The following is an 11,518-nucleotide window of genomic DNA, read 5'->3' on the forward strand; positions in this document are numbered from 1 at the left end:
CTCGAATTTACGACTGTCCTCACATTTTACGTTTTTGCCCTATCTTGTCACCATGGTGAAGAGAAGCAGTTGTGAAATGAGTGACACGGTTGTTAAGAATGCTACAATGGGCATAAATGATGACCAGTCATAAGTGCGAGGACCGGTCAAAAGTGCGAAGACCTGTCAGAAATCACTTTTTTCAGCCCTCTGAGTAGTCCCTATACATATAGCCATGGCCACCCGGTCACATGACCAGCTAGCTACGCCTACCCAGTCACATGACCTCTAAGCCACACCCACAAAATAAGCCACACCCATAGAACCGGTAGTAAAAAAATTTAGAACCCACCCCTGGTGTGGTCTAAGGGATATCTGGAATCACAAAAAAGGGGCTTGTGGATTGCAGGTTACCCATCCCAATATAAACTATGCTCTTGGAAGCCTGTGCTATAGGACTTTCAGAGAAGACTCAGCAGACAACTGTTGCAGCATGAAGAGCCCACGAATAGACCATTGCATTTCCTCTCCAGACAAGAAAAGGACTTCAGATCACTCAAGAATGAAATTGATCTGAAAGTGATTTAAAAATTATGGACTACAAAAATGATATGGAAAAAAAATGCTGCACTGAACATGCAAATGAAAGTAGCTGATGTCTTAACAATTAAAAGAGATTTACAAATAACAAATCAACAGTGGTCTAGTGATTAAGGCACCAGGCTAGAAAACAAGGGATCATGAGTTCAAGTCCCACCTTAACCATGAGAGCCAGTTGGGTGACCTTGGGCTGGTCATTCTCTCTCAGCCCAATGCACCTCACAGGGTGGTTGTTGTGGGGAAAAACAGGAAGAAAAAGGTCTGTTGGATATGTTTGCTGCCTTGAATTGTTTATATAAATAAATAAAACTTCTCCATAGTGGATTTACAAAAGAGACTTGAAGATTGAGTCAGCCTTGAGCCGGTCACAATTGAATTCCTGGCTATGGGCAGAGTCAGCCTGCAATACTGCATTCTACGGCTATGCCACAATGGCTCATGAAAAAAATCAAATTCCTAGGACATTATTTCAAGGGATTAAGGGATTAAGATTGTTAAAAATCAAAGAAGGAAACACAAAGTTGGTTTTTTGTATCAAGATTAAAATAGATATATTATTATATCTTGTTAACCTTAATGGACTTTGGCTGATCAGGACTGAACAATGAGGTTTTGAGGATTTGTTTATAGATAAGAGATAGGATAAAGGAAGAAGAGATCATTTGTTCTATTTTAAGAGAAGGTGATAGGTTACTACATTTGTTTATTCTTGTGATGAAGGGTGAAGTCATTTCATTATAAATTTCTTACCTTTTTATTTACGATTTTTTCTTTTCTGGTTTTCTTTTCTACACCTTCTATTTTCTAATTTGTTTTTTTAGTTTGTATTTTTATTTTTAATTATGATTTTTAATAAAATTACTATTAAAAGTTTGTACTGTAAAGATGGTTTCCTTTCTCAAATTCTACAACCAGCAGTATGGCTGGAGATTTGTGTCTGTGTGACCTTAAATGCGCTTAATTTTGAACATCGTTTTTCTTCACTATGCATAATAAAAATCACTTTCGTAGATAAGGTTATACCCACACACTTTGTTTTTGAAATCTATAATGTACTAATAATGTATTATTAGATATTGGGAACAAATTGTTTTCACATATTAAAATTCTGTTGGTGGGATTTCATTGTCTTTCAGGCTCTGGCTTGATGAATTTCTAGGCCTTTGGGTTTCAGTTCAAAATCTTCCACAATGGGAAGGGGTAAGTAATGTGCCCCGCCTATTTTCCCCACTTCTTTTTACTACAAAGATGGTATGTAGATAATTGGACTAGAAATAATGGTGCCTTGAAAGATTGAAATAATTTTAAGGTTTTTAATCTATTAGTTGTACAATTATAGATTTTGGATATTAATTGTCATGCTGTGCAGGAGTTATTTTTTGTTTGAATGCTAGGGTTCCTTTAGGCTGAAAATCCAAACCCAAGCCTAATTATTATAAATCTCTCAAATCACACCAATATATATTATATCTGCATGGATATTGTGCAGGTACAATATTATTTATCATTATCTATAATGACTACAATGATTTATATCCATAATGGCCATCTTGGACATTTTTGCCTTTATGAAGTTTTATAATGTCATAAACTTATAATTAAAATTTTTTAAATCTTAAATTAATTTCAATATTTTAATGTTTTATACATGGTTTTATATGTTGCTTATATTGAAAACTGCCCAGAGTCCCTCTTTGCGGGAGATGGATGGTTTAGAAACATGAAATATATATAAATAAATAATTCTGTAATGATAAATAATAAACATTTACTTCTTGATTTAAGACTGTAATTTTGCCCAGAATCATTCATAAGTCATTGCAGTCAATAAGCAGGTCACCATATGACCAGATCTAATTTGATTACAATTTTGTGGCAGTTGTTAAGCAAGCGTGATGGTCCTTAAGCGAATCCATTTTTACCCAGTGGGTGGTTTTTGCTGGAAACCAGAAGCAAGTATTTTTATAAAAACTAGCAAAAAAAATATCTTAGGAACTTTTTGAGCTGCAGTGCAATCCTCTTCTCAAACCTTCTCCAAAAAGGGAAGATTGGAGATAGTAAGAAAATTATCCAATAGGATGGAAACTAGTGATGACCTCTTAGGAAGAGGGCGAACTACAGCCTCCTTAAAAAGTTGAGTCACTACCTCTTCTTGCAGAGAAACATTAATCACTGCCAGAACCCACCTACATGTGACCTCCTGTGTGACAAGAGAAGAGAAATTCCTCTTTCTCATAATCTTTCTCTATTTGTATCAGTTGATGAGGTTAGGTCTTTGTAAACCTTGGCCTTGATGAATCTGGGTTTTCGTCTGACATAATGGGACAGCTAGTAGGTATTTTAGCAGTGCAGTATAGAACCCTAACCAAGGCCTACCCTAATTGAAATTTGTCTATTTTATTTTTTTTTAAATTTGATTTATATGCTGCCCTTCTCCGGAGACTCAGGGCGGCTTACAATGCGCTAAGCAATAGCCTTCATTCTTTTGTATATTTATACAAAGTCAGCTTATTGCCCCCACAACTGGGTCCTCAATTTACCTACCTTAGAAAGGATGGAAGGCTGAGTCAACCTTGAGCCTTGACGAGATTCGAACCTGCAGTAATTACAGGCAGCTGGTCTTAATAATCAGCTTAATAACAGGGTGCCTTAGACCACTGTACTACCAAGGCCCTAATATTGCAAATTTATCTGGGAGAAATCTGTTAAGAGAATTCATTGTTATTACTTTCTGGTTCTATATTCTCTTGCTTTTGTGAGAAATCTGTGGCTTTCTTGATGTTGCAGAATGGTAGCTCCCCATAGCTTCAAGTCAGGATTCAGCAACCCCTGGAAAGCCACATGTTCATCATCTTTACTATATTATCACTAACCCAGGATCTATTATTTTAGTTTCCAATAAACCAAAAGGCCTTCTCATCCTGTTTATGCATCTCAATATTATAGTTATTCCTTTTGTAAACATTCTTTATAATTATATTTCTTTTTTCTTATTAACTCGTGTCCCACCTGCTATCCTTTATGATCCCATGGTGTATGATGAATATCTGGTCCTACTTCTTGAGAAAACTACAGAAAAAAGCAGGAATAAACCTTATTGCTATACTAATGTTGTTGTATCATGAAAATGTGGTCTGTGCTTTTTTCTCTCTAGCATCTAGTCAACCTTTTTGCACGTTTGGCCACTGATAACATAGGCTATGTCAACTGGGATCCCTATATTCCAAAGGTAATATTTAATATGAAAATACTACAAATGTTAACAAGAAAACCTTGCAAGTGCTTTCTCTGTTGATAAAACATGCAGTTTCAATTCATTCTGTTTGTTTCTGTCTCTGTCTCTTTCTCTCATTATTTTAGTTCTGAAGATAAAAATTGTGTACCCTAGCTTAAATATATTTATTACATTTAAAATCATTTATCTGGTCAATATAGTTGAAAAGTTGTAATTTATAACTTTTTGTGATTAATATTGAACTTATTATTAGAAAGGGAGGGTTTTTTAAATTCTCTGTCTTACCCTATCTGTAAATTTCTCTTAACTACAGTATGTTTAAGTCTTAACTATATTTTAAGGATTTTTGTTTATATAAAAGAAAAAAAAACATAAGAGTGTTATTTCTACTGATCTATTCCCTTTAAAGTATGGCAAACAAAATTATCACACTGGGGCCTTGAATTTTAATCTACTGTCATGATATTTGCTGGGATTCCTGTTTCTTGCTATAAAGAATAAAACTTTTGAAGAATTAATGTAGTTCTAAGCTGCAGGAATGTGATTGTAATGGGGAAAACAGGACCGTGTTATTTTTATATTTTTTAGCAGCCATGGCATCTGTCATGTTTTATAATTTAATTTCTGTGAAGTGAAGCTAATTCATTCCTTAATTACAACATTTTGTTGCAGTTTTAAAATTCATTGTGATTATGATTAGCTTCTCTTCTCTCTCTAAACAGTAATGTTGAGAGCTGGGTCATCAGATTTAGTGTTCAGACCAGAAATTGATTTTGCAATACTGAATACTTGGTTCACTTTAAAGGAAATATCTAGTGGGCTAATTGAATTTCTTTAGCAATTTATGTAGATGCTTTCCAGATGCTTTTGGCCTGCATGATGCCTGTCAACAATTTGTCAAGATGTGAAAGTGGCTGCTGTGCAATAGCAAATGTGCATTAATACAGAGATATCTCAATATAGATTGCTAAAGCAAAAATTTCAGTTTTCCACCATATGAGTTTAATTTGAAGAGTTTCCCATTAGTTCTGTGCTAGTATCAATGCCACCTCTTTTAATCAAGCTTTTGTTTTTAAATCGAGTATTTTGAAGATTGGGTTTTGAACGTGAAGATAGTTCAAAAGTCTGATTAATTTTATAACAAAGTTCAGATATTCATGATACAGTTTTGTTATTTAATTTCCCAATGTCCTTTTCTGCAGATATTTACTAGAATACTACGTAGCTTGAATCTTCCAGTAGGAAGCAATCAGATGATGGTTCCACGATTCCTAACAAATGCTTACGACATAGGGCATGCAGTTATGTGGATCACAGCTATGATGGTAGTATCTTTTTTTTAATAAGGACATTGAGGAAGCTGTACAGTTATGTAGATATATAAATAAGTCAACTTATTTGACTTTTAAATTAATTATTACTTTAATGAACATCAGATGCATGAAAATAAGCAAGATCTCAGATGGATAATTTCTTTTTTAAAGCCTGAATTACAATATTTGGAACTGTCTTTGTACTGTACACAAAATAGCAATAACTGCTTTACAGGAAGCATATGTCCTCAGGACTGTGAGGGCAGTTCATAAAGACTTCCAGGAGAAATGATGGAATGTCTCTGTCCTTTCAGTTTTCATTGTTGAATGTCTCTTCAGTATTCAAAAGAGAGCTTTAGAAGAAATGGTCATCACATTTTGACTATAATTTGGTAGTATGTGGAGGACAGATAAATTGTTTGTTCTGATTAACAACTTGTTGGTTAAATTTTATTGGATAATTGAATTTCAGCTTCTTAGCTATATGCTGTTGTTTTCTGTTGTAGATAATTGTGAGACCATGGCCTTTATCACCTTATCTGCATATGTATAATATTTAAAAATACCAGTTTCTTCACTTATTTGTTCAGTAACTGTTCAAAGGTATGATAGTGCTGAAAAAAGAACTTCACAGCCCATTTTTGATTTTCACAGCATCTCTTGGTCACGTGATCACCATTATAGTTAGTACATGTTATCTTGTGCCTAACCTGTGTTTTTTCTCCCTCACCACCCTTGCAGAACAGAGAGATTGGAGAAAAAGGGATTTCAAGACAGTAAGCAGTTTGTTCTTCTACACATAGAAAGGAATATGATAATATCTATAGCAGGAAGGGATCAGGCAAAGGAAAGACTGCCTACAGAAGTTGCTTGTTTTTTTCTCCCTGCTCCATCCCCACTAGAGGAGAGATTAGAGACATAGGAGTTTCCTAAGCCACTAGTCATAGGGTACAAATAAGCAATCAGGAAACAATATCAATATAAATCGTAAGGATACATTTATTTACATTTATTTAATGTAAGAATACGTTAGGAAGGCAATCAAGAGGTAAGATGGCCGGCCTATAAATTTTACAAATAAATAAAGGTAAAAAGTGTAAAACTGAGTAGTTTTGTCTCTTTCCAGCCAGAAAGCACAGTTGTGGACATGTGATTTCCCACTTAGCGAAGCTTTGGTTAAGGCAGAGTTGTCAGTCCCTATTAAGTGGGGGCTACCTATACTGGCAATCACGTGACTGAGGGAAACTGCAAAAGTTGTAAATTCCAGCATTGGTTTTAAAGTTGCCTTTTCAGGTCCATTTTAAATTTAAACAGTCACTGAACGAGGCAGTCAACAAGAAAAGTGTATCTATACATTGCATTTATTGTAAAGATTTTTTTTTCTACAATGAGAACAGGACCACCAGCCCACCCAAACAATAAAAAAGAAAAGGAAAGATACTTATCAGAGAAGATGTCATTATTCAACCCTTCTCTCATATTTATATCTCCTTAAATGTTGTTTCTCTGAACTTTTCATCTGGCCTGTCCTTCAACAACTACAAAAGATTTATCTTCCCTGGAAATGATATCAGAAGACTTTCTAGCCTGCTTCTGGAATGTGTTGGAGAGATATATATACAAAGAATGTCTGTCTCAATTGTAGGGAAATATTTTCACAGTAAATGTAATATGCACATTTAGAGAAATGGTATATTATCACAGATCCTAAAGTGGTATATTTTATTTTAAATAATGTCAATGAAAGAAAATAATCCTTGATTTCTAGGAACTGATTAACAGGAAAAATTACATGCATTATATTACGTTGTAGAGGCTATGATACCTTGTGACAGCTATTTTACAATTAACTTACATTATAACTTTGCCTTTCTGGAGTAGAATATCATTTTTCACATATTTCTACATGTTAGAATATGGAAGCCATAACTTTGATGTCTGAAAAAGGTGGACACATTAAACCTGAATTTAAAATGGCACTACAGATTTGGAATTGTATTACATAACTGTGTTATCTCTGTTTTTGGATAGGGTGGACCAAGCAAGCTTGTCCAAAAGCATTTGGCTGGATTATTCCAAAGTATTGCATCTTTCTATCATCCCTCAAATAATGGTCGCTGGTTGGTAAGGATATGTATATCTTCTCTTTAAATCGTGACTTCAAGACTTTAAATTTTGTGTTGGTATAGAATTTTGTCAAACCCATTTTTTCAGACACTAATTTCAATAAAATGTCAATGCTAAATATGATTTTTAAAACATTCTAAGACCAGCAACAACTCTTCTTCCTTCACAGTGCCAACAGTATACATAATGCTTACAGGAAACAGAGTTAACTCATTTGCTTTTCCAGAGATGTTATGATCTACAAATGGATGCAAAACTATAAAAAAGATGGGGCGTAGAAAGTGGTGCTGTTAGGACAAGAATATGCACCTGTTTTTATATAAAATTAAACGGGGAAAATGTGACTATTGAAAAGGAGTGACATGATAGCAGTGTTCCAATATCTCAGGAGTTGCCACAAAGAAGAGGGAATCAAGCTATTCTCCAAAGCACCTGAGGGTAGGACAAGAAGCAATGGGTGAAAACTAATCAAGGAGAGAAGCAACTTAGAACTAAGGAGAAATTTCCTGACAGTTGGAACAATTAATCAATGGAACAACTTGCCTCCAAGGGTTGTGAATGCTCCAATACTGGAAGTTTTTAAGAAGAGATTGGATAACCATTTGTCTGAAGTGGTGTAGGTTTCCTGCCTAGGCAGTGGGTTGGACTAGAAGATCTCCAAGGTCCTTTCCAACTCTGTTATTCTGTTCTATTCTGTTCTGGCTCTGGAAGGGAGAAAGAGGTGTCGTTACAGCGGTATTCTGTTTCCAGATATGAGCAATATCAAAGCTGAAAGGATCAGAAAAGCCAGAAATTTAATTTATAAAGAATTATAGTTATAATTCTAGTTATAGTTATCAAAATCAGTGTTCAATTCTTCTATTATCCCTTGTATAATGGGTAATAATAGCTAGATGAGACTATAAAGAATATTAACCACGTGAAAGGTTAGTGAAGATATAATACAGTTGTTTACTGAGCCTGAAGCATCATTATTAGCAATATTGAACAGTACTAATCAGGCTTTCCTTTCACTATAGCTCAAAATTATGTATGAACCAAGGATAATAGATTTACATAGCCAACAGCAAATTGAAGGGAATTATTTTATGGCTTCTTTCTGGTGCTGTGAACTGTATTAAAAACTGAATAGCATTATGCCTGATCCAAAGTTTTTTTTAATATATTTCAAAATCTGTACATTGTCCAGTTAAGTGAATTTTGCAGTTGCGATAAACTAATCAATGAAATTGTTAAATAAATAAAAAATTAGATGAGTTAAATGGAAAGGTACAGGGAAAGAAAAAAAAAAACTAAGGCTAGTCTTTTCATGTGATGCTTCATTCATTAAAGTTCAAGATACAAGAGTAGTTCCTGCTACTCGAAGCTGTCGTGCTGTTTCAGCTGTTGATGCCATGTAGGTTCAGAGACATCATTTGTGGACCAAGTACATGGGTTGTTTTGCTTTTAGATAGCGATTAGAACTGCCTTGACCCTTAGGCAGATATCAGTCTGCCTGTCATTATGCCAAGATACAGGCATTGAAGTAGGAAATATGTAAAATAAAAGCTGCTTCAAAATGCAGCAAAGCATCAGCTCTGCCTTTGCTTCCATTTAAAAGCACCACTGCCTGCCTGCTAGTTTGCCCATCTGTTGTTTATGCTAATGAGCTCTCCCACTAAATTCCATTGTTTTTCGGTGGGAAACGGCACAAAACTATGCATCACCCTCTGTTACATTAGATTGGATTAGACTTTTGTATTAGAATACTATTAGAATCCTGGAATATGGTTGGCAGAGCTGAATGCCTTCTTAGCTTCCATTCAGACTTGCTGCTGCTGTCAGTAGAGGAATTTTATCGAGTGAATGAGTTTTGGGTGGTGGGTATCACAGGATTGAGGAAGTATGGGAAAGCCATCTGCTTCTCCCAGTAGATAACTAACTAATAGCACCAAGAAAAGAATGGAAGAATATTGTTGTTCTGCAGTGTTATAAAAAGGATACTTCTGTGCTCACAACCTCTCTGATATCAAATCCCAACTCTTTACCAAAGGTTATGGTCCATCTCTCATTATGCCCAATACATAAAATATCTTCAAAACATACAGACATTGCTGGCTGCTGAGTAAGGGTCTAGATTTACTTTGTTTAATGCACATTAAATGTATGTAGAAATCAAATAGTTTTGATGTAGAAATCAAAATAGTTTTGGCTCTTTTCCTTGCTTCTAATTAACTGGAATGAATTTTGTTGCCTTTCTTTGGTAGAATAAGCTAATGAAGCTACTTCAGCGTCTACCCAGTAGTATAGTCAGAAGATTGCATCGTGAGCGCTATAAGAAGATGAGCTGGCTGACTCCTGTGCCCGATAGCCATAAGCTTACTGATCAGGACATAACAGAATTTGTAGAATGCATTATACAACCTGTCCTGCTGGCAATGTTTAGCAAAACTGGAAGTTTAGAGGCAGCCCAAGCTCTACAGAATCTTGCACTAATGCGTCCTGAGTTGGTAATCCCACCAGTACTTGAAAAGTGAGTACTATCTAAAAGCCAGAGAAAGTTTATCTAGTTTTTAGATGACCAGGAAATGTTATTCTAAGTCACTATTTTTCCAAACCTAAACCAGTATTTTTCAAGTGTATGGATTTCAGCTTCCAAAATTCTCAGTCACAGTTGTATTGGCTGTGGAATTCTGGGAGTTGAAGTCCACATATCTCAAAATTATCTGTTTTAAATCATTGTCTTTTTTGCTGCAATTTTAAGAGAATCTAGATTTACTATTTGTGTCTCTGTGTATTTACTTTTTGAGATGTATGCTTTAGTTACTGCAATATTTTGTTACTTATTTTATGAGTTTACTTTTAAAAATATTCATGCTGCCATTTCTATCAAAACACAGTTTAAGAACTTTTGACAAGATCAAAGTTTAGGTATAAATTTCCTCACTTTGAAACTTCTACCCTTCCATTTTTATTGGCTTAAACAAGAGCAAATACCATTTAAGAGGTGGAAAAAAATGTGGTTTTGACAACATATCTTGTCTGCTCCCTAAAGTTCCTCAAAAATGCATATGGTAAAACATTTTGGGTCCTTTTTGAAATTGACATTTTAACGAAAAAATGGGTTTCTTTTGCAAATCCTTAAAACATCCATTTTATATTTTAAAACTCCCGAAATTCCTTCTCCAACTGTTCCTTTTTCTAGAATAGAGTCTTCCACATGTTCCACAAAGCTTGTTATAGCCCTTCAGTCAGGAGAAGTTATGAGACCTACAATTTAATTTCATTTTTGTTGTTTCTTAATGTTGCATTGTATATTTAGTAGAAAAAGTATTTGAAATCCCATCTTAGTCTGGTTTTTTTATAATTCCTAAATTTGAGTCATTGAAACATAGAATTTCTGCAAACGGAGTAATGTAATATTAAAACTGGAAAAGTTAGAAAAATGGTTTGGATGTAACCCATGTCTGGCTATAACCCATGTATACCACTTGAAAGTATAACATTTGAACTGATAAAAATCTTTTGTTATTTTTGTTATTTTGTTATTTTTTTTCCCCATAGAACATATCCCGCACTAGAGACATTAACAGAACCTCATCAGCTGACAGCTACGTTAAGCTGTGTAATTGGTGTAGCTCGTAGCCTGGTATCTGGGGGCAAGTCATTTCCAGAAGGTCCAACACATATGTTGCCTCTGTTGATGAGAGCGTTGCCTGGTGTGGATCCAAATGATTTTAGCAAATGCATGGTGAGTGTAATAATTTCAAAGGGTGTTATTTTGCAGTTAGATCTCTCATGTCACCTAAGACATAACTACATTTTTCCATTTCATGGATTTCTTTCTTTCGTATTTCAGCCTCTTCCTTACTGCTTATTTTTTGAGCATCTGTTTGGCTGCCTTTATTTCTTCCTCCTTTCATTTGCAGGGGTAGAGTGTACAACAGGAGGAGCAAATAAGGCATAAGCTAACTGCAGTCTTTTCAGTTTATATGTTTTCTGCTAAACCACAATTGATTCCTCAGCATAATTTACATCATCTCCCTTAGCACCATCAGGATTCTCTGCTATCCCTGATCTTTAAAATCATTTTTAAACTATGACCTGCTACAAAGTAAAATAGAAATTTTTATTTTACAGTAATAACTGTGGACTTTATATGGGGCCAAAAACCCCGCATTTCCAAACAATTAAACATGTTGCATGGCTAAAAATTTAGCATTTTGATGCATGCCTAGCTGCCAGAATAAAAGAAAATAGTAAGGTGACAAGAATATGGAATTTA

At 34.8% G+C, this 11,518-nt stretch overlaps 1 protein-coding gene across 1 annotated transcript in view; it reads left to right on the plus strand.

Annotated features, from left to right (window-relative positions):
- The window catches only part of PSME4 (proteasome activator subunit 4), a 107,902-nt gene that overhangs the window by 30,647 nt on the left and 65,737 nt on the right, over window positions 1-11,518 (plus strand). The window contains 6 exon segments of the mRNA XM_070932248.1: window positions 1,716-1,779; window positions 3,734-3,808; window positions 5,017-5,139; window positions 7,159-7,251; window positions 9,501-9,766; window positions 10,798-10,984. Coding sequence (XP_070788349.1) covers window positions 1,716-1,779; window positions 3,734-3,808; window positions 5,017-5,139; window positions 7,159-7,251; window positions 9,501-9,766; window positions 10,798-10,984 — 808 coding nt within the window.

This window comes from Pituophis catenifer, unplaced genomic scaffold (genome assembly GCF_029215685.1).
Source record: "Pituophis catenifer annectens isolate HBS135680 unplaced genomic scaffold, rPitCat1.0.hap2 SCAF_1, whole genome shotgun sequence".
Classification (NCBI taxonomy): Eukaryota; Metazoa; Chordata; class Lepidosauria; order Squamata; family Colubridae; genus Pituophis; species Pituophis catenifer.